At 59.8% G+C, this 22,457-nt stretch overlaps 1 protein-coding gene across 1 annotated transcript in view; it reads left to right on the top strand.

Annotated features, from left to right (window-relative positions):
• Sgsm1 (small G protein signaling modulator 1) overlaps positions 1–22,457 on the top strand; it is a 30,777-nt gene that overhangs the window by 3,686 nt on the left and 4,634 nt on the right. The window contains exons 4-20 of the mRNA XM_013014334.1: positions 1,099–1,166; positions 1,354–1,499; positions 1,609–1,740; positions 4,200–4,324; positions 6,213–6,280; positions 7,161–7,324; positions 7,471–7,603; positions 10,523–10,661; positions 12,228–12,292; positions 13,219–13,364; positions 14,891–15,019; positions 16,200–16,382; positions 17,375–17,443; positions 17,991–18,581; positions 20,256–20,380; positions 21,097–21,179; positions 21,605–21,714. Of these exons, the coding sequence (XP_012869788.1) occupies positions 1,099–1,166; positions 1,354–1,499; positions 1,609–1,740; positions 4,200–4,324; positions 6,213–6,280; positions 7,161–7,324; positions 7,471–7,603; positions 10,523–10,661; positions 12,228–12,292; positions 13,219–13,364; positions 14,891–15,019; positions 16,200–16,382; positions 17,375–17,443; positions 17,991–18,581; positions 20,256–20,380; positions 21,097–21,179; positions 21,605–21,714 (2,476 nt within the window). The remainder of the gene's footprint in view (positions 1–1,098; positions 1,167–1,353; positions 1,500–1,608; positions 1,741–4,199; positions 4,325–6,212; positions 6,281–7,160; positions 7,325–7,470; positions 7,604–10,522; positions 10,662–12,227; positions 12,293–13,218; positions 13,365–14,890; positions 15,020–16,199; positions 16,383–17,374; positions 17,444–17,990; positions 18,582–20,255; positions 20,381–21,096; positions 21,180–21,604; positions 21,715–22,457) is intronic.

The following is a 22,457-nucleotide window of genomic DNA, read 5'->3' as shown; positions in this document are numbered from 1 at the left end:
TGTGTGTGTGTGTGTGTGTGTGTGTGTGTGTGTGTGTGTGTGTGGTTAACTGGAAGTAAGAGTCTCATGGAGTTTCCTGCCTGGGCTGGCTTCAAACCACAATCCTCAGATCTCAGCCTCCTGAGTAGCTGGGATGACAGGCATGAGCCACCAGCACCCGGCCCCAAGGCTTTTATGATCAACTAACTGCTGGTTTGGGAATGGAAACTGAAAGCTGGCAAGTGTCTATACTCTTAACTTCAAAATGTGTGAACTTTATATATGGACCAAGTTCTGAAGCAGGTTAGTTCTAGCTCAGCCAATTCTCTGAATTCTGCCATTCTTCCACTTTACAACTAGAACACTGAAGCTCGGAGAGGGATCCACTTGCCTAGGGACACAGAGCACAGTGGCGAGAAGCCAAGCTTGCCTCCTACTCAGTCTGTCTGGACTCCAGACCCCAAGCCTATGAATGACCCTCAGCCGTATGGAGGCAGGGGCCATGCTCGGCAGATAGACCTCTGTCTTCCTGCTGTGTGTCCTCCAGCAAGTCACTTAGCCTCTCTGGGCCTGATAGCCTTAGGAGATTCCAGATAACTGCTTTGAAACCCTGTGAGTCTTTGGACTGCATGAGTTTTCTAGGAGTTAGAAACCATCACACTATGACTTAAACAAACAACCCCCAAAACACGCAGCATGAATGTTCCAATGGTGCTGTCGCGTGATACGTTGCAAGGTCAGACTTCCTCTCAGGCCAGCATTCTCGATGTTCCTTATCTGCGCAGGAGAGCGTGTCAGCTCACCAGGTGCATTCCCAGCACAGCTAAGCAGCACCTCGTTGCCTTGGTGACAGAAGCCCCTCCCCGCCCTCCCCCGCCCCCAGCATCTGAGAAGGGAAGGTGGAGTCAGCCCACCTCCCGACACAGCCCGCTGGTCCTTACCCCCGTCACTCTCCTCGTGGCCATTAAGCAGGTGCAGACCCCACCCGGCACTCTGTGTGGTCCGTGTGCCTTCTGGCACCCCCACTTGGCAGGTGGATGGCCGAGTCTCCCACGAGTTGGGGGTGTGCGCCCCCTGCTGGCCGCCATGCACACCTGCCCCTCTTTCCCTCCCTGCCAGCAAGTACTACGAGAAGGAGGCTCTGCTGATGGACCCGGTGGACGGCCCCATCCTGGCGTCCCTGCTGGGTAAGAGGCCGGGGCTCTGGCCTGGGGCCTCGGGAGTGCCCAGCCCACCGGAGCCTGCTTGCCTGCCGGCCGCCTCTCCTTCCCCGGGTCTTGTTCTGGTCTGTTCACCGCGGAGCTCTGGGGAGGGGAGGGGGCCGGGTGGGTGGACATTCGGGGTCCGCAAGTGCCCAGCCGGTGTGCTCTGCAGTGGGGCCCTGCGCCCTGGAGTACACCAGGATGAAGACCGCCGACCACTTCTGGACGGACCCCTCGGCCGACGAGCTGGTCCAGAGGCATCGCATCCACAGCTCGTACCTGCGCCAGGACTCGCCCACCAAGCGGCCGGCCCTCTGCGTGAGCGCCAGGCAGCGGGGCCCTGGGCGGGCAGCGGGCCGGCCCTCCCTCCCCCCACGTCCTCCTCCCCCTCCCCCCGTCACTCCAGGGCTGTCCCTCCGCGTACCAGATACAGAAGAGACACTCGAGCGGCAGCATGGACGACCGGCCGTCCCTCTCTGCCCGGGACTACGTGGAGTCCTTGCACCAGAACTCCCGCGCCACCCTGCTGTATGGCAAGAATAACGTCCTGGTCCAGCCGGTGAGCCACCGCGGGTTCCGATCTGGGTTGGAGGTGGGGAGTTTCCTCTGGCTCCAGATTGCTTCTCCACCCACCCACCCACCCACCCACCCATCCATCCATCCATCTGTCCATCCACCCACCCATCCAACTATTCTTCTGTCTATCCACTCCTCCATCTGCCCACCTACCCACCCATCCATCCATCCATCTGTCCATCCACTTATCCACCCACCCACCCATCCAACTATTCTTCTGTCTATCCACTCCTCCATCTGCCCACCTACACTCCCATCCATCCATTCATCCGTCTACCCACAAATCCATCCATCCACCCACCCATTCACCTGTCCATCCATTCATCCACCCATCTGCCCATCCATTCATCCACCCATCTGCCAACACGTGCATCCAGCCAGCCATCTACCAATACATCCGCCCATTAATTATCCACCCTCCCACCTATCCATCCACTGCCAGTGTAGTCAATTCATTCATCCACCCACCACCTAGCCATTCATCTCTCTCCATTCACCCACTTCCTAATAAATCCATCCATCATCTACCTATCAGTGTATCCCTCCATCCACCCATCTACCCACCTACCTATCCGCCAACCAATTTCTCATCCATCCATCCATCCATCATCTTCATTCATCCATCTGCCAGTCTATCCATCTACCCTTTCAATCAACCATCTGCCAATGTAGCTACTCATTATCCACCCATCCACCAACCCATGATTCTATCTGTTCCTTCATCCATCCACCTGCTAATTTCTCCATCTGGCTAAGCAGCTGGTCCCCCCTTCCATTCTCTAGCCCACCCATCTTTTCATCTGTGCGCCCGCTCCCTCTCATGCAAGCATCCGCCTGCATTTGCATCTGCCCTCCTGCCCATCATCTCCCCATCTTCCCCATTGCTGTCCCACCCCACCCCTCCCCTTCCTGCCCTCCCCAGCCTCAGGATGGATGGCAGCCACCCCGTCACTGCCCATCCGTGTCCTCCTCGCTTGCCAAACGTTTACTCAGGCCTGCTGTGTGATGGATGGATGTGGCGGGTGTCTGCCGGGCGCTGTGCTGCGGGAACGCCCAGAGCTGTGTTAACTCACTGAAGCCCCGTAGCCCTCACAGGCAGGGCTGTTCAGCCTGGAAACACTGGAGCCTGTAGAGGTGACCAGGACTAAGAACTTTAATTCACCACTGGCTGTTGCCATTACTTAGTCTTTCCTCTGGCAGCTGGCCAGGCTCTAGGGATGGGTGGGGAGAGGGGCACACAGGGCTCCGGCCCCCAGGAAGTGTCCCTTTTGGCTGCCTCTCTCCACGGCCAGCATGGTGACTAGACTCTGGGAGGAAGTGGGAGAGGTCATTGGGTGACCCCCCCCCCCCAAGCACTGACAAACTGTGCTGGTGGCCCTCCACTTGGCTTTTATAAATAAAGTGTTATTGAAGCACAGCCGTGACCATTCGCTTCTGTGCTGCCCATGACTGCTTCCAAGCTATGGTGGCAGAGTTGACTGGTTGCATCCGGGCCTGTGTGGCTTCCATGAGCAAAGACAAGGCCCCAGCCGTCTCTTGGCATGGGAAGTTTGGTGACCTCTGAACCTGAGAGTGTAGTGAGTTCAGCCTTTCTGGCTGGGGTCTGAGCTCCCCACAGCTCTGGGCTGGGGGGGGGGGTGTTCATCTGCTCTGCCGCCAGCCTCCTCTGTGCTGCCAAGTCGCATGGTTTCAAAGATGTAAAGTACACCCCGCCTTCCGAGTGGGAAGCCGGTCGGGGCGGGACCAGCCCGGTGCGCAGCTATGGCCAGGGCCCTCCCCGACGTGCGTGACGGGGCGCAGGCTTCGCGGGATGGATGCGGGACCGAGATGCTGCTCCCTTGTGGGCATGACATGGCCGGGCTGCGCTCTGCACACACTTGGTGGCTAATCAGACGCTGGGTTGGGAGGCTGAGGATTTGGCATGGGGGCTGCCGTCCTCCTGGATGAGCGATGGTGGCAGAGCACCCCCCCGCCCCGCCTTGTGCCTGGGATGAGCAGGGCAGCTGGAGGGCAGGGGGTCCTGGAGGCAGATTGTGGGGCGATTGGACCCCCCTGTGGGGGGAGCGGTTTCTGGTAACGGCTGGGGGCTGCCCTCGCATTCGGTGCCATCTCTCTCCCTTGGCTGAGAGATATGCCTCAGCCCGCGGCTTAAAGACACAGAGCCCCCAGCTGGTTCTAAAGGAACGCGGGGCAGAGCCCCTGGACCCCAGATGCGGGGCCCGTGGTTGCCCCGCGGCCGGGCCATCCTGAAGCCCCACTGTGGGGGGCCGCGCTGGGCACAGGGGAGGCCGGGGCGCCCTGCTGGCCGGGACCTCACGGGCCGGGAGCCCGAGCACTGGCATCAGCAACACACGGATGAACCAGCGGGCCCAGCGCCTCTGCCGCCGCCCGCCCGGCTCCGGCAGGGTGGCCAGGCCTGAGCAATCCTGTCCGTCTCTGCAGAGGGATGACATGGAGGCCGTGCCTGGCTACCTGTCCCTGCACCAGACCGCGGACATCATGACCCTGAAGTGGACGCCCAACCAGCTGATGAACGGGTCTGTGGGGGACCTGGACTACGAGAGGAGGTAGGAGAAGGGGTGTGTGTGTGTGCGTGCGTGTGTGCGTGTGTGTGTGCATGTGCGCGTGTGTGCGTGCGCGCGTGTGCATGCGTGTGTGTACATGTGTGCGTGTGTGCATGTGCACGTGTGCGTGTATGTGTGCATACGTGCATGTGTGTGCATGTGCATGCATGTGTGCGTCCGTGTGTGCGCGTGTGCACGCATGTGCGCATGCGTGTGTGTGCGAGTGTGCGTGTGTGCGTGTGCACGCGTGCGTGTGCATGTGTGTGTGCGTGCGTGTGTGTGCGCATGCGTGTGTGTGCGTGAGTGCGTGAGTGCGTGCGTGTGCATGTGTGTGTGCGTGCGTGCGTGTGTGTGTGCATGCGTGTGGGGGGCACACTCTCCCCCCTCCAGCACTCGGCTTGGCTCGCGCTAGGCGGCTGGTGACAGCACAGGCGGGTGGAGGCTGGCAGAGCTCAGCCCGGCTCTGTGGGTCTTGGTGAAGCCCTGCGGTGGGGAAGGCACCCCGGCCCGGAACTTCTCCATCTCCAGTCCCGGCCCCGGCTCTTCCCCGGCCACCCAGCTGCCTTTGCGTCCCACGAGGCCTGAGTCTCTTTCGCGGCCTTTGTGTAGCCGTACTCACGCGAACGCGCCCAGCCTCGGGACCCTCCCCGCCGCTGTCCGCGTCATCCCGGCCCGCCAGGCCGCAGCGCAGCAGGGGCTGGGCAGCCGCTCTGTGGGGGCTCTGCCTCTCCCCAGATGCCCAGGGCGCCGCCCCCTGGTGGGGAGGCAGCTGTGGAGGAAGGGAAGACAGACGGGAAGGGATTTGGTTTGGGGTCTTTTTGGATGGTTTTTCTTGTTTTAGTGCCCATCCGAGGGCTTGAACTCAGGGCCTGGCCTCTGCGCCTTATCTTTTCCACTCAAGGCTGGTGCTCTGTCCCGTGAGCCACAGCTCTACTTCTCGCTTTTTGGGTGGTTAATTGGAGATAAAAAGTCTCATGAACTTTCCTGCCTGGGCTGGCTTCGAACCGTGATCCTCAGATCTCAGGCTCCTGAATAGTTGGGGTTACAGGTGTGAGCCACCGGCGTCTGGCTGAAAACTCTCCCCTCACATCATACTGGGGAAGATGAGGGGTAGCCAAGGGCACCGGAAGACGGAGGCCATGGGACCAGGTCCCCGTGCTGCCCGGTCCTGTGTGTCACGGCACGTCGACATACAGACTCACAGAGACTGTGTCCCAAGTACTTTATTTCTGGCTTGAGCCTTCTGAAGTGCTGGTTCTAGCTCCCCCTCACAGCCGCACTGTGAGATCCCACTTGGCAGAGGAGGAGACTGAGGCTCAGGAGGTCAAAGCCGTTGGGCAGCTGTTCTGTCTCCTCCCCATGAGCACAAGGCAGCCCGGGGGAAAAGGAGACTCCAGTGACACAAAACCAGGCTCACACTGCCCTAAACACGGGCTCTCTGGAACTGAAGGACGCCAGGGCGGCAGGCTGCAGGCACGGCTGGATCCAGGCCCTCTGGGAACTCCATCCTCATGTAGACTTACCCTGGTCACCGGCCCGGGTGTCTCCAGGCCCCTGGGAGCTTCTCCCGGTCACTAGAGCATAAACCTCATCCAACATCTCACTGGCTCTGCACGGGTCACGGGGTCCTCCCTGCACCAATCATGGTGCTCGGGACATTGGCACGCACTGATGGGTCGGTCCTGGGTCAGGTGATCCTCGGGGCCCCATGGCCAGGGGGCAATGACTCCCTCAGGTGGTGGAGGTGCTGAGAGAGCAAAGGGAGACAGACTGGGCAGAACGGGCCGCAGATGTCAGCAGTGCAGGGGTCCAGGGAGGGGTCAGAGCCCTGGGGCAGCGTCTCCACGGGGGTCAGCCGGCCCCCTAAAGCCTACCCCTGGTCCCCTTCCAGCGTCTACTGGGACTACGCCATGACCATCCGCTTGGAGGAGATTGTCTACCTGCACTGTCACCAGCAAGGTGGGCCCCGGGGGCCTCGGGCACGGCAGGCACGCGTCCTGGCCCCCCCACCGTCTGTCCCCACGCATCCACTCGTCCCCAACTGCCTGTGCAGCCTCGGGCCAGCGCCTTTGCCTCTCTGAGCCTGGTCTTCCCCTGTGTAGAATGGCCGCTGCTTAGTGCCTAGAGCAGCCCAGCAAGGGGGTAGCCTGGTCACCATGTCAGAGGTGAAGCGGCCCATCTGCTCCAGAGCCCAGACTCGAACCCAGGTCAGGGAGAGGCAGAGCTCTGCAGACTAAAGAACCATAACTTCCCTCGCTCCTTCCAAGCCAGAAGCACACACAGGCCCGGCCGGCTCTAGAAAGCTTGGGCCACACCAACACCTTAAAACACAGTCACTCGTGCCTTTTTAAGGAGACAGAACTGAGGTTCCAGTCTAGGCGCTGATCCTTACAGTCTGCTGTGTGACCTTGGACGAGATAGTCAACCTCCCTGAGCCTTGGTTTTATCCTGTAGAAATTAGACCATGACAAATAGGGATATTGTGAGCTTTACAAAATTTTTAACCACCAGGTGAAAACTACTCAGTAAGTGCTTGCTCATGCTGGCCTGAGGCAACCAGCTCGGGGAGGATTTGAGTCTGAAGTCTGCCTTTAACTAAGTCAGGCAGGGTTACAGAAGCCTGAGGAAAGGCCCTAGGAAGCCAGTTCTGGGTCTCATCCTGTCACACGCCCCCCCCCAAGATGGACGGTGGGGGTGGGGGGATCTGAGAGATGCCCAGCCCTGCCCGGAGCTGGGGTCCACCCTGGGGCCTGGGCTGGCCGGAGGGGGCAGCCACCACCCTACCCTACCCCGCCGTGACTTCCTGCTGGTCTCCCCCGCCGGTCGGTGGCCGTGGCAGTGGACAGCGGCGGCACGGTGGTGCTGGTGAGCCAGGACGGGATCCAGAGGTCGCCCTTCCGCTTCCCCAAGGGCGGCCACCTGCTGCAGTTCCTCTCCTGCCTGGAGAACGGGCTGCTCCCCCACGGCCAGCTGGACCCACCGCTCTGGTCCCAGCGCGGGAAGGTGAGTGGCCCCTGGGGGCTGGAGGGGGGCCGGGGTGGGCCCGGGCCCCACCGAGGCCTGGCGGGTGCGCGCACACCCCACCGCGGCCCCCTGCGGGCCCGGGGACAGGCGGGTCCCCAAACGGGCTTCAGGACGTGTTCTTTCAGGGCAAAGTGTTCCCCAAACTCCGCAAGCGGAGCCCCCCGGGCTCGTCCGAGTCCACGTCGTCAGACAAGGAGGATGACGAGGCCACGGATTACGTGTTCCGCATCCTCTACCCCGGCACGCAGTCCGAATTCGGTGAGCCGCCCCCACTACCATTGAGGCCAGGCAGGGTAGCATACACCTATTGTCCCAGCCACTAAGGAAAAGGAAATCGAGAGGTTCAGAGTTCAAAATCAAAAGCCTGGCTGAGCATGGTGGCTGGCTGCTGTAACCCCAGCATACGGGAAGTGTGTCTAGAAGGATAACAGCCCAAGGCCAGCCCAGGCCCCCCAAATGCAAAAAGGCGGGGAGCATGGCTCAAGTGGAGGAGCATCTGCCTTGCAAACGCAAGGCCTTGAGGTCAATCCCCAAAATGCTAAAAGAAAGGAAAAAGAAACAGAAAAGATGACAGATGCGTTGGGGAGGATTGTGCCTCAGGCCTGTTTCCCCATCTGTAAAATGGGGGTGTCGGGTGGGAGTCCCGCCGGCGTCTGAGGGCTGAAGGCCGGCGACGGGTGTCCAGGGCCTGCAGGAGGGACACGGCGCTCCGGGCGTTTATTGACCAGGAGCTCATGGTGGCCCAGGGCCTCCAGGCCCGGAGGGGCCCGGCACGCACCCCACCCAGTGCAGGGGCCCATGCAGCGTCCATGCTGGCGTCAGGGTCTTCCCGCTGAGCCCCCTCCTTCCTGCAGCCCCCAGCTCCCAGGAGGACGAGCGTCCTGAGCCTGGCTGCGGGACCAGGCCCTGTGGCACGCCAGCTCCCATCCGGCCTGGGCAGGGGCGGGGACAGGGGAGGGGCGGGGACAGGGGAGGGGCGGGGCCTGGGAAGGGGCGGGGCCTGGACAGGGGTGGGGACAGGGAAGGGGCGGGGCCTGGGCAGGGGCGGGGACAGGGGAGGGGCGGGGACAGGGGAGGGGCGGGGCCTGGGAAGGGGCGGGGCCTGGACAGGGGTGGGACAGGGGAGGGGCGGGGCCTGGGCAGGGGCGGGGACAGGGGAGGGGCGGGGACAGGGGAGGGGCGGGGACAGAGGGAGAGGAGGGGCCTGGGCAGGGGCGGGGATAGGGGAGGGGCGGGGACAGAGGGAGGGGCGGGGCCTGGGCAGGGGCGGGGCCGCCAGGGCTCCAGCCTCTGGCTCAGCTGTGCTTTTCCTTCCTGGCCCGCTGGCGGCCAGCACTCTTGTTCCTGAATGACCCACGCGTGAGGACCCTGTCCTCGATGCTTAACCTGGAAAATGGGGAGCGGATCTGTCTCCCCGCCCCCCCACTCAGGACTGTATTCCAGGAGGTCAAACGGTGCCCATACCACACCTGCTGAGCCAGCCTGGCAGCTGCTCAGAGAGCAGCGGCGGCCGCGGGCATTCTTTGTCTTGCCTTCTCTATGTCTGAGCTCATGGCATGCCTAGCAAAAGACACAGAGAGGTCAGGCAGTGGCTCCAAGGTCACACAGCAAATTCCAGCCCTCTAGCTTCATCCCCAAGGTCAGGTTCAGCCCATGGAGAAATGGGGACCCCTTTGCTTGGCTGATCTCCACCAGAGCCCGAACTACACAGGGTGAAAGGAACCCCCATCTTACAGTATCTCCTGTGACAGAGACGGGATCCTCCCATGGTGTGGCTCCCATCTGCGGCCCCCTGCCCGACTTTACAAATAAAGTTTTATTGGATTGTGGCCCCACACACTCTCATTCAGTGTCTGGCGGGGACAGGCGGGCATTGGTTTCTCCAGCGTCTTCCCGCCCGCCCAGCCTCACGCCTGCACCTCACCGTTCTCGTTTGCTTTGTGTCTCAAGTCCCCGCCGGCCCCATCTCTGTGGGCCCCGCCTGGATGATGTTTCCTGCCGGCCAGTCCACTCTGGTGGTGGCCAGGGGGATTCGGTGGGCACAGGACGCCGCCCACCCCACCCCGCGCCTGCCGGAGCAGCCCCCCAGTAACGTCCATTTCCCCCTCCCGGGGCTGGGTACCAGCCGTGTTGTCATTGAGTCTTGGTCCCAGGGGATGTGGGACAGAGAGGCAGATGGGTGTCCCTGCCTTCCCCGGCCTCTGCCCCGCAGAAGGCAGTGGTGGGAGGAGAAGGGGGTGCTGGGGGCTCACTCAGTGGCTCAGGCATCCATTGGTGATGTCTGCATGGTGTGAGGGCCAGGACAGAAGCTGCGTTGGTCACAGCTTCCCTGGGTGTTTTTTTTTAGAACATTTGAAGGGGTCACCGGCCTCTCTTGGCCAGCTCCCTGTGGAGAGTGTAATGGCCCCTCTGGGTAGCTGTGAGAGCCCACAGGGAGGCGTGGCCTGGCACTGGTGGCTCACTTATACTTCCAGCTACTCAGAAGGCTGAGATCCAGAGGATCACAGTTCGATGCTACCCTGGGCAGAAAAGTCCCCAAGACTCCATCTTCAAAACAGCCAAAAAAAAAACCCTGGAGGTGCAGCTCAAGTGGTGGAGCACCAGCTGTGAACAAGAGAGCCACACAAGTCCAAGCCCCAGTGCCACTAAAATACATCCCACCAACACACCGAGCCATGTGCCCTGCCTCCAGGAGGCTTTGCTCCAGCAGGAGAGGATCGCAGGATGGATTGTGGCTTTTCAAGGAGGGGCCCCCAGGCTGTTGTCTGGGCCTACCAGTAGAGCATCTTTGTAACTCCGGCCCCCTCCTCAGACTTCCCAGCGTCTCCGGTCCCAGGGCCCTGTCTCTGGTGACTCAAGGCTCCGCAGAATTGCCCGCAGCCCCCCCCCCATCACCATCTATCCCCTGTGCCCCACTGAATGACAACACGGCCGCGGCTGGCTGCCTGGGCTCGGCTGGGCTCTGGGCTCCGGGCTCTCCCTCTCTCTGCGCCATTGCCCACTCTGCCCGTCTGCTGGAGCCTCCTCATCGGGTGGTGGCCGGTGCTGGGTGCGGTGGGCTCCAGGGTCTCAGCAGCCTGCGATCGGGGGGAGCGGGGAGCTGCTTGTTCTGGGGGTGAAGATCGTGTGGCCCGCACAGACATAACCAGAGCTCTCCCGCCCCTTCTCCCCCCCCAGCCCCCCAGGACCTCATAGACGTCTCCGAGAACAGCCTCCCGGCGCTGTGGCAGCCCAGCCCCCGGAAGTCCTCCTGCTCATCCTGCTCGCACAATGGCTCAGCCAACGGCAGCTCCAGCAATGGCTGCAACCACGAGAGGTAGGCGGGGCGTCGGGAGAGATCCAGGATCCACGGGAGGGGGGAGGGGGGTTGTGGGTGCCCCTTCACTGCCCGGAATTGGCTCTGGAGGCCGTGGGGTCCACCGTTGCTCTGTCAACTCCTGGCCATGTGCAGTTACTTCACGCGAATCAGTCAGGATGAGCAAAGCGATGCTGCAGTAACAAATACTCCCCAGAGCCGGCGGCCTCGGCCACAAGCATGGAAGTACTTTGCCACACCACATGTCTGTCAGCGGTCCACAGGCAGCTGCGTTCTTCACGTGTCATCTCTGCTCCCACCACGGGGCCAGGAGACACTGCCGTGCTGCATGTCTGTGATATAACTGAACAGGAATGACAGACATCTCAGTTTGCTTAACATGTGTGACCACTGAGGAGCAAATCCAGACATGGTCTAAAGTACCCAGCACACGGTACCCACCGAGCACACAGTACCCAGCACATGGTACCCAGCATACAGTACCCAGAACACAGTACTCACCCAGCACGGTACTCAGCACATAGTACCCAGAACATGGTACTCAGCGAAACAGTACCTAGAACATGGTACTCGGCACACCTAAGGGTGGGAAATACGTGTAATAGAACTGAGACTCTTAGACTTCAATAGGAATAACAGTTGTGGGGCAGGGGGGAAGGGGACATACCCTGGTACCAGGACTGTTTTCCAGAAGCCTTGGCTGAGCCGGGTCCAGCTCTGGCCCCTCCCTGCCCTGCTCCTTGGCTTTGCCAAGAGCCTCCTGGGATGTGCAGAGAACCTAGGCCTTTTCCATTCTCTGCAGGAGCCTTTGTTTTCTCCCACAACTCCGGGGCCTTGCTCTCCTCCCCTCCCCTCTTTCAGCCAAAGCAGCACCGAAAACATCACATGAGGAGAGTTGTGGCATTGGGTTCTTGGCGGTCAATCCATCAGGCGCTGTTTGGTTCAGTTTGGTTCCCCTAGGCCATTTCAAGATTCTTTTCCTACAAGTGGCATAAACCCACTTCTTTTAAGGAAAAGAAAATACGCTGGGGTAACGGAGAAGTTCAGACTTAACTGTAGCTTCAGGACTGGCTAGATCCAGGTGCTCAGAGCGTGAATCCCTCCCGGGTCTCCAGATGCTGGCTTTGCTTGCCCCGAAGAGGGCTCGGTTCTCAGGCAGGCCTTTCCTATGCCCTGGCAAAGAGGGCCCCACACCTCAGGAATTCAGCATGAAACAAAGTGTCTACTCCCCAGCAATTCCAACCAAACTCTCTGGGCCGGTTCTCATTGGCCCAGGTTGTGTCATGTGACTGCCACTGAGCCAATCACTGTGGTGCCCACCCAGGTCACCTATTGGGTAATCCTAACATCTTCATCCAGATGGCAGGGATGGTGGTGGGAGGGGTGAGTCCTTGGAGGAAACCTGGGGTGCTGGTAGCAGAAGAGGGGGCGCTGGTGCTGGGTGGGTGGGAGTCAGAGCAGCCTCGTGCTCCTCCACTCCTGAGGGAGAAGGGCCTAAGGCATGTGTCGGTACCAAGGGGCTGCAGGCCACTCTGACCTCAGCTTCTCCCGCATCTCCCCCCACAGGGCACCCCTGAAGCTGCTCTGCGACAACATGAAGTACCAGATCCTTTCCAGAGCCTTCTACGGATGTGCGTATGGCGTCTCCCTTGCGGGTGGGGTCTGTGATGATCACTTACGGCCAGCAAGCCAGTGATGATGGAGGAAGGGGCCAGCTGCTCCATTTCCTCCACGCCTGCTTTCTACCAAGTGGCCGCAGCCTCTCCAAGACTCAGTTTCCCCATCCACGCACAGACAAGGCTTATCTCTGGGCCCTCAGAGAGGACTGTGGGCCCTGGGGACAGGGGTTCGGTCTAGTCACCACCACGTCCCCATGAAGGATTCAGGACTGCATGAATAACACATGCACCCTCCCCTAGTACTTAGCTGTAGCTGCTCAATAAATGTCAGCTTCTTTCTGTGGGCCGGAGAGTGAGGCAGCCTGATCCCTTCCCAAACACTTACAAACTGAACTTGTAATACAGTAATACTCAGAAGAGACACTAAGGCACAGAAGGGCAAAGTGACTTTCCAAAGGTCACAGCTGGGACTTGAATCCTAGCCTGCCTGTTCTGTTGGGTTTCATTTTCCCCTCTCCCCTATATGGATTCTTAGCATGTTTAACTTCCCCAGCCTCACAATCTACTTGGGTTGTACTAGGGTTTGAACTCAGGACCTTATGCTCACTAGGCAGGTGCTCTACCACTTGAACCACTCCTCCAGCGCTTTTCTGTGCTGTTCGTTCTTGAGATAGGATCTCGATGCCTGCCCAGGCCCATGCCTGGACTGCAGTCCGCCTATTTTCAGCTTCTCATGGTCACTGGCAGGCGTCCACCACTGAGCCTGGCCTCTCCCACTGAGAGAGTCTTGTGGACGCTGCCGCCTGGGGCCGTTCTAGAACCGCCACCCTCTCGAGCAGCTAGGATGACAGACACTGGGGATGGGGGGGATGACAGGTCGCTGGGGGGGATGGGCAGGAGGTGTTGGGGTGTCTTATCTCCCTTGCCTCCTCCCGCAGGGCTGGCCTACTGCAGGCACCTGTCCACCGTGCGGACCCACCTGTCGGCCCTGGTCAATCACGTGATCGTGTCCCCTGACCTGCCCTGCGATGCCGGGCAGGGGCTGACAGCCGGGATCTGGGAGCAGTACCTTCGGGACAGCACCGTGAGTAGGCCTGGCCCGCGCATGCGTACTGGGCCGAGACCCAGGGGGGCTGGGAACCACACCTTGCTAGCAGAGACCCAACAGGCCCTGCCTGAGTCCCACGCCTGCCTGCCTTCAGAGTTCCCTCCTCTTCCCAAGGCATGTCAGGTGGGGCGCGCCTAAGCAGGATCCGAAATGTTCCAAAATCCAAACCTTGATGGGCACCAACAAAAAAGCCCGGCGGGGCATGGAACACCCACACTGACCGGTGGCAGCCACAGTGAAAAACCCAACGCGCTGAAAATATGCAGACTTCCCTTGCAGTGCTCATTTCCAAGGGTTTGGAAAGATCTGTGGGTCTCCGAGCTCGGCTCCGGCTGCACTGGCTTAGCACATCTGGAGAGGAGCCCAAGGGCCTATATTCTTCCTGAGGTTCGCCCAGTGCTCTGGTACCTGTCCTTGGAGGAAGCAGTCTAAGGCCCAGCTGACAGCCTCAGCTCATCAAAAGTGAACCATGATCCGGGCTAATGGCTCACACCTGTAATCCCAGCTATACAGGGGGCTGAGATCTGAGGATCATGGTTCAAAGCCAGCCCAGGCAGGAAAGTCTGTGAGACTCTTATCTCCAATGAACAACCAAAAAGTCAGAAATGAAGTAGTAGCTCAATTGGTAGAGCTAAGAACTCAGGAGCAGTGGTCAGGCCTGAATTCAAGACCCAGGTTGGGCGCATGCACTCGTGCACACACACAGCTAAAAGTTGTGAGTCACCCAAGAGTGCGTAGCTGCTAGTGTGTGAGCCGTAGCTGGAGTGTTTATATTGTGCTTTATTTAGAGTTGGATCCTGGAAAGTAATATTCGAAATCAGCACAGGATGAAGCACTGATTGAGAATTAAGTAAATGTGTTAGTCACAGCTGCTAGCCTTTTTTACTTTCTTTTCTACAAAACACAATACATGTTGTGCTTCTTGTCCTTTTCCGTTTGACTCGGCGATGCACACTGAGCACTTGAGATACCTCAGCCCTCGTAGGCGGCCCCCGGCCACGCAGCATGTGCGTGGATGGACTGGCTGCATTCCACCCTTGGGGGTTCCCGGGGTTTGAAGTTCCTGGGGTTTGGCTCTTTCAAACGGCACCGGGATGAATATCCTGGCACATTTGGTGCACCTGTCAGCTTTCTGTTATTATAACAAACACCCGAGCTTTATATCAGCTTGTGAAGAGTGAAGGTGTGTTTGACCAGGGCCTCGGAGCTGTCAGTCAGGGACCGACTGGCCCTGTTGCCCCAAGGCCCAGTGCCACACAGAGAGCACGAAGGCAGGGCTGGGGCCTACTGCACCGTCTAAGGAGCCCCAGCTCCCCCTGGGCCCTACTTCCTGAAGGTTCTATTTCCTTCCAGAAGCACCACCCTGGGGGACCCACGCCTGGGCCTTTGGAGGCCACTCTAGGGTGTCAGAGGGCTGGGCCCAGACAGGATGGCAGGGTGGGCGACAGCTGCCCCAGTCCTCAGCAGCTGACCCGACGTGCTGCTTCCTACCCCACCCGCAGAGCTACGAGGAGCAGGAGCTGCTGCGGCTCGTCTACTACGGGGGCGTCCAACACGAGATCCGCAAGGCCGTGTGGCCCTTCCTCCTGGGCCACTACCACTTCGGGATGACGGAGGCAGAGAGGAAGGAGGTCGGTGCCAATTTGGACGGTGGTGCTGGCCACATAATGAAGCCAGCCGCTGTGGGGCATGGAGACCAGGGAGGGGTGGGGAGGGGTGGGGAGCTATGAAGGAGACCATATAGCCTTTTGTTCTGAGATGGTTGAAGATTGACACCCTGTGTATCCAATGGCAGCACGCTCCAATATCATAGCAGGCGGGCCTTGGGGTTGTATGCCTGTCTGATTCAGGCTTCCCTGTTTACTTGGGTGTGTGTGTGTGTGTGTGTGTGTGTGTACACAGGTGCACACAGTGTAGGTGCCTGACATTTCATGGAGGAAATGCAATACAACAATTCATGCTATTAAAATCACTATGTACAATGTATCACCATCCTGACACATAATCTACAGGCCTTGTTTCCACTCTCTGACTCACACTGAGTTTTTGAGATTGTTGGTTTTCCACCTCTTTCTGGCCGTCATTGTACTGGCATTAACATCACATCTATCTTAAAGAAATTCACTCTCACCGGGCGCCAGTGGCTCACACGTATAATCACTAGCTACTCAGGAGGCTGAGATGTGAGGATTGCTCTTCAAAACCAACCTGGGCAGCAAAGTCTGTGAGACTCTTCAATTCACCACCGGAAAACCGGAAGTGGCTCTGCAGCTCAAAACACTAGAGCGCTAGCCTGTAGCCAAAGAGCTTAGGGACAGTGCCCAGGCCCTGAGTTCAAGCCCCACATCCAACAAGAAAGAAAAGAAAAGAAAAAGAACGCTAAGTGTTTAAGGAGAAGGAAATGCTCAGTGGCCCCGATGTAATTAGCATGCACGTGTCACACAGCCACACAGGGACTGTGCGTCAGTTAGACATGACCTGTTGAAGACAGATGTGGTCGGTTGTGGGGGGGGGTTCAACGACAGGTCACCTCACTGACGTAACCCGGGAAGGAGAAGCAGAACAGGAAGTGGGAGCCCCCCAGGATGGGGGCTACCTCAGTCCTCTGTGAGCCACAACCCTTCTTCCTAAACTTGCTGAGTCTCAGTGACCGGGCTCTGGGGGTGCCAGGCCCTCCCCCCTCCTCCTGCTCAGAACCGGTTCCAGAGGTGCACTGGGTGGGCTCCATGCCGAGGGCAGGAGGGTCAGCCAGGGCGGGCGGGCAGTGCCCAGGCCCCGGGCACTCAGCGACCTTGACCCACCCGCCCACAGGTGGACGAGCAGATCCACGCCTGCTACGCGCAGACCATGTCTGAATGGCTGGGCTGCGAGGCCATCGTGAGACAGCGGGAGCGGGAATCCCACGCCGCCGCCCTGGCCAAGTGCTCGTCAGGGGCCAGCCTGGACAGCCACCTGCACCGCATGGTGCACAGGGACTCCACCATCAGCAACGAGGTGATGGACGGTGCGCCCCGCCACCTGGGCATGGGGGTGCAGGGTGGGGGGAGGGGGGCGGCGCAGGGCCAGGGGCCTTGAGTCGGTCTTGTCCTTAGTTTCTTTTCATTTTCTGAGGGGGTTACCGCAGAATGTTGGAATTTCGGTTCAAATTCCTGCTCTAGCTCTGGGGTCTCCTGCACACAGCTTTACCCGCGGACCCCCATTTCTGCATGTACAGAATGGAGGTGATTGGGAGTAAGGAGTGCAGCGTAGCACAGCACCCTGCTTCCTCATAGTCAACAAATGCAGGCCGAGTACCTACTATGTGCCAGCTACCGTCTGGAGTGTGTCCAGCATGTTACAGTCCCCAGGGCAGGAATCTGCCTATACAGAAGCTCCAGTTGAACAGCCCAAAGCAGGCCCTCACACGCAGCACGCACACTGCTCCTCACCGTGGCCCCTGAGCCGATGGGTCAGCCCGCGGGCTCCCATCCCAGCAGCACAGGGTGGGGGGGGGGGGGTCACCCAGGAACCAGCCCTCCGGAGGCCGGTCGCCTTGACCATGCTGTGTCCGGTATGCTGGCTGTGCACCACACCTCTCAGCCTCCCGCCGGCAGCCGGGCCATGCTGTCCCACGGAGCAGGTGCAGGTTGGGCTCTGCCCTGCTGGGTTTGCTGGCACCTGTGGCCCACACACGTGGGTGGCCAGGTCTGGCTTCAGAGTAGGCATGGATGGGGAGCTGGAGGGAGGCCGCCAGCCTTAGTAGAGCAGTTCCGGGTGGAGGGTTGCGGTGCGGGGGATGGGAGGCCGGGGCCCCCAGCAGGTTCTGGGGAGCAGGAGAGTGCCCCCACTTTCACTTTAGAGCCAAGAACCTGAATCCAAGGATGGGTCCTTGTCCCCCAGGATAAAGATAGATGGCTTCCCAGCCCAGCAGCCCTTCCTGAGCTGGCTGGTGTGGGGGGCGGTGAGGAGGGGGCTTACCCCCGTTCCTCCTCCTCTTTTCCCTCCAGTCCTCGCAGAGCTGCAGCTCAGGCCGCCAGAACCTCCGCCTGCAGAGCGACTCCAGCAGCAGCACACAGGTGACCTTCACAGGCCACGCCCACTCAGCACCACGGCCCCGGCTGGCCCCCTCCAGGCCACGCCCACTCCTCATCACGGCCTGGCTGGCCTTGCCTATGCCACGCCCATTCCGCATGTCTGCCCCCGCCCACACCATGCCTTGTCTGCACCCCCGCCCTCCCAGGCCCCGCCCCTTCCCTCCATGCCCCGCCCACTCCGGGCCCTCGGGTTGGCTCATTGGTTGTGCGCTGGTCCCATTGCATTTGTATGTGTTAGGTTTTCATACTTACCCTTAAAAATGGGAGTTTTCAGTGACACAAGTAATACCGTATCCCCTTGGTGTCCTCAGTGGGGTGGCTCCAGGACACCGCCATGGATACCCAGGTCTAGGGCCGCTCAGGTTCTGTAACGTGGCTCAGACTCAGACATGTGCAGATATTTCTTTGAAATAATGGGAGCTTACACGGCACCTCCTCCCGCCTCTCTTTTCACGGACTGTATAGTATTCCTCCACATCTCCCCCTGCTGGGCATCCAGCCCGTCTATCTCTGTGCTCCGTGTCTGCAGGTATTTGAGTCGGTGGATGAGGTGGAGCAGGTGGAAGCAGAGGGCAGGTTGGAGGAGAAACAGCCCAAGATCCCCAACGGGAACCTGGCGAACGGCACGTGCTCGCCCGACTCCGGCCATCCCTCCTCTCACAACTTCTCCTCCGGCCTCTCGGAGCACTCGGAGCCCAGTCTGAGCACGGAGGACAGCGTGTTGGACGCCCAGCGGAGCGGGGCCCCGACGTTCCGGCCCGGGGACAGCAGCGTGGACGAGGGGCAGAGCAGCGAGGCCACCACGTCCCGGGACGAGGCCCCTCGGGAGGAGCTGGTCGTGCAGGACAGCCTGGAGAGCGACCTGCTGGCCAACGAGAGCATGGACGAGTTCATGTCCATCTCGGGCAGCCTGGACGTGGCCCTGCCCGAGAAGGACGGCCCCGCCGTGGAGGGCTGGCGGGCCGGCGAGGCGGAGAAGCAGAGCCGAGGGGACAGCGAGGACAATCTCTCAGAGGAGCCTGAGATGGAAAGTCTCTTCCCCGCCCTGGCCTCCCTGGCCGTGGCCACTCCTGCCACCAACGAGGCGTCCCCTGTGTCCTCCAGTGGCGTAACCTACTCGGTAAGTCACCAGGGCCTCCCTCTCCCTCACTTTCCTATCGCCAGCTGGCCTCCAGTGGAGACAGGGCTCTACTGCAAGCTCCATTTATCCTGCCCAACCCAGGAGGGAGGCCCTTCTCTCCAACATGGGAGCGTCACTGTAGGCACTCATTAGGGAGAGAGAGGTAATATAGGTGGAGCATCCAACATGCTCCAGGACGGATGCGGCAGCGCATGCCTGTAGTCCCAGCCACTCGGGATTAAAAAGTTTCATTTAAAATTTTATGTGTAGCCGGGCGCTGGTGGCTCACGCCTGTCATCCTAGCTACTCAGGAGGCTGAGATCTGAGGATCGCGGTTCAAAGCCAGCCCGGGCAGGAGAGACCGTGAGACTCCTATCTCCAATAAACCACCAGAAAACCGGAAGTGGCGCTGTGGCTCAAGTGGTAGAGCGCTAGCCTTGAGCTGAAGAGCTGAGGGACAGCGCCCAGGCCCAGAGTTCAAGCCCCACGACCCACCAAAAAAAAAAAAAAATACAGTTAAAATTTCATGTGTGCTCCTTTTAACTAGGCTGTGGTGACTGTCCTGCTAATTTTGTAGACCTGCTTTTATCTTGACCCCGCATATACTTTCTTATACTCTTTTTTTGGGGGGTCCTGTTGTCTTTTTTCATTTTACTTATGTGGTGCTGAGGAATCGAACCCAGGGCCTCAGGCATGAAAGGCAAGCGCTCTACCACTGAGCCACCTTCCCAGCCCCACCCCGCATATACTTTCTTTACACACTTAAATCACAAGCCGGGGACCAGTGGCTCATGCCTATAACCCTGGCTGAGATCTGAGGATCAAGGTTCAAAGCCAGCCCAGACAGCAAAGTCCATGAGGCTCTTAATGCCAGTAAACTACTCAGAAGTGGTGCTGTGGCTCAAAGTGGTAAACCGCTAAGCCTTGAGCAAAAAAAGAAAAAAAAAAAAGCTCAGAGGTAGTGCCTAGGCCCTGAACTCAAGCCCCATGACTGACAAAAAAACGACCACACTTGTATCCCTGGACCAGCTCCCTGCGTGTTGTGTGAGCTGGGGACGGAGCTCCTGTGTCGTGCTGCCCGGGGAAGCAGCCACGGGAGACTCCTCACCCCGCAGGGCTCAGACAGCAACGCCTCGGCTTCCATCTCCACAGCTTCCCCAAAGCAAAACCGCCCGTTTGCTGTCTTCTCTGTGGAATTCTCCTCCTTTCCCCTCTGTCTGGTTGAGCTGTCCTCAGTGCTGTGCATCAAGGCGTCTGCCTGGTGTGGCCCCAGGATGGCCTTTCTGTTCAGCTCTTTCACCGTCTGGTCTGGTGCTCAGCAGGGAGGGGCCGTGGCCAGCGCTGGTCCAGTCTCTGATTCTCTGTTCCTCCACAAGGAGAACAGAATAAAACAGAATCAATATTTTATTTATTTGTCAGTTGTGGGGTTTGAACTCCGGGCCTGGGCGCTGTCCCTCATCTCTTCAAAGCTTTACCACTTGGTGGTTTACTGGAGATAAGAGTCTCATGGACTTTCCTGCCCGGGCTGAGTTTGAACCATGACCTTTAGATCTGAGTCTACTAAACTAAAAACAAAGAGATACATGCATGAAGGAGGAGGGGGAGAGGGGGCCTGTGTCCCTGTCGCCCAGCCTGGGGGTCACTTTGCTCCCCCCCCCACACACACACCCACAGCCAGAGCTGCTGGACCTGTACACCGTCAACCTGCACCGTATCGAGAAGGATGTGCAGCGCTGTGACCGCAACTACTGGTACTTCACGCCCGCCAACCTGGAGAAGCTGCGCAACATCATGTGCAGGTGGCTGGGAGGGGGGACACGGGGGGGGGAGTGGAGGCTGGGGGAGCAGAGGCCCGTGGGGACGGGGGGGGATAGGGGGAGCTCAAAGAAACTGAGGAGGAGGAAGGCAGCAAGCAGGGTCCCACTAGAGCAGACCAGCAAGAACAAATTTCAGCCAGGCACCAGTGGCTCACACCTGTAATCCCAGCTGCTCGGGAAGCTGAGATCCGAGGATCACAGTTCTAAGAAACCCCAGAAAGTCTGTGAGACCCTTATCTCCAATTACCCACCAAAAAGCCTGACATGGAGCTGTGTGGCTCAAGTGGTAGAGCACTAGCCTTGATCAAAAACTCTCAGAGATGGACCCAGACCATGAGTTCAAGCCCTACAACTGAGACTTACCAAAAAAGTAGAGAGGGGCTGGGAAGGTGGTTCAGTGGTAGAGCGCTTGCCTTGCATGCCTGAAGCCCTGGGTTCGATTCCTCAGCACATAAGCAAAAGGAAAAAAGGAAGTGGCACTGTGGCTCAGGTGGTAGAGCGCTAGCCTTGAGCTGAAGAGCTGAGGGACAGCGCCCAGGCCCAGAGTTCAGGCCCCATGACTAGACCCCCCCCAAAAAAAACAAAAAACAAAAAAGTGAGGAGGAGGGGAAGAACAGTAGGGAGGAGGGAGGAGAGTGGGGAGGGGGGGAGGTTCAGTGGGAGGAGGGGAGGACAGTGGCGTCCTGTGTCTCTCACAGCTACATCTGGCAGCACATTGAGATCGGCTATGTGCAGGGCATGTGTGACCTTCTGGCCCCACTGCTGGTCATCCTGGATGACGGTGAGCACCCTCCCTGGTCCAGGCCTGGGGCGCTGGTGGCTTTCCTGCCACCGGCTGAGGGGGCGTCCGGTGCTAGGGGAATGGGAGGGATTTAGGCTCAGACCTGTCCCACCCTTGCCGGTGTGACAAGTGCCAGCAATGCGCCGGCGCAGGTACGGCAGCTTCACCGTGAAGCCTGGAGCTGAGGATTGCAGAAAGAGAAGTTCGGGCAGGACGACCCACCCTCTGTGTGTGGTGGCAAGCAGATGTTTGCGGAGGGCTCTGCCCTTGCTGCCCCTAGCAGAGCCCCCCATCCCCCAGGTCGGAGTGCACTCCTGCATACAGCACCCGCCAGGGCTCGCTTCCCCACCGGTCTCCCACGTGGCTGGGGATCTGTGGGCCCAGGGCAGGCTCCTTGCTGACCATGTGTCCTGCACCACCCCCAGAGGCCCTGGCCTTCAGCTGCTTCACGGAGCTCATGAAGAGGATGACTCAGAACTTCCCGCACGGGGGCGCCATGGACACACACTTTGCCAACATGAGGTCGCTGATCCAGGTATGGGGGGGCAGGGAGCTCCGTCCTACAGGGAACAGTGAGGACTCCCCGCCCCGTGACGGAGCCTGAGCTCCTGAGCCACCCCGGCGTCCAGTCTTACTTCTGCCCCTTGAGAGCTATGGGTCGCATGTGCCTTTCTCTGTCCGGATCCCAGGGTCTGCATCTGATTCCAAGTAAGTCATTACAGTTAGGGAAATGGAGGAACTTAACGCCTTTGTGACACTTGGCACAACGCCAACCAGACCAGAGGAGGGTGCGAGCAATCTGCCCAAGAACTAACGCCTGCATCACAGTCTCCAGCCCCCACCTGCCCGTCCCCCTGTGCCCGTCCCCCTGTGCCCACCCTCCTGTGCCCACCCTCCTGTGCCCATCCCCCTGTGCCCACCCTCCTGTGCCCGTCCTCCTGTGCCCGTCCCCTGTGCCCGTCCCCCTGTGCCCACCCTCCTGTGCCCACCTTCCTGTGCCCAACCTCCTGTGCCCACCCTCCTGTGCCCGTCCTCCTGTGCCCAACCTCCTGTGCCCACCCTCCTGTGCCCACCCTCCTGTGCCCGTCCTCCTGTGCCCGTCCCCCTGTGCTCACCCTCCTGTGCCCACCCTCCTGTGCCCATCCCCCTGTGCCCGTCCTCCTGTGCCCACCCTCCTGTGCCCACCCTCCTGTGCCCGTCCTGTGCCCACCCTCCTGTGCCCACCCTCCTGTGCCCGTCCTCCTGTGCCCACCCTCCTGTGCCCGTCCCCCTGTGCCC

The sequence above is a fragment of the Dipodomys ordii genome, unplaced genomic scaffold (assembly GCF_000151885.1).
Source record: "Dipodomys ordii isolate 6190 unplaced genomic scaffold, Dord_2.0 Scaffold23, whole genome shotgun sequence".
NCBI classification, from domain to species: domain Eukaryota; kingdom Metazoa; phylum Chordata; class Mammalia; order Rodentia; family Heteromyidae; genus Dipodomys; species Dipodomys ordii.
This window is presented reverse-complemented; position numbering and strand designations above follow the sequence as displayed.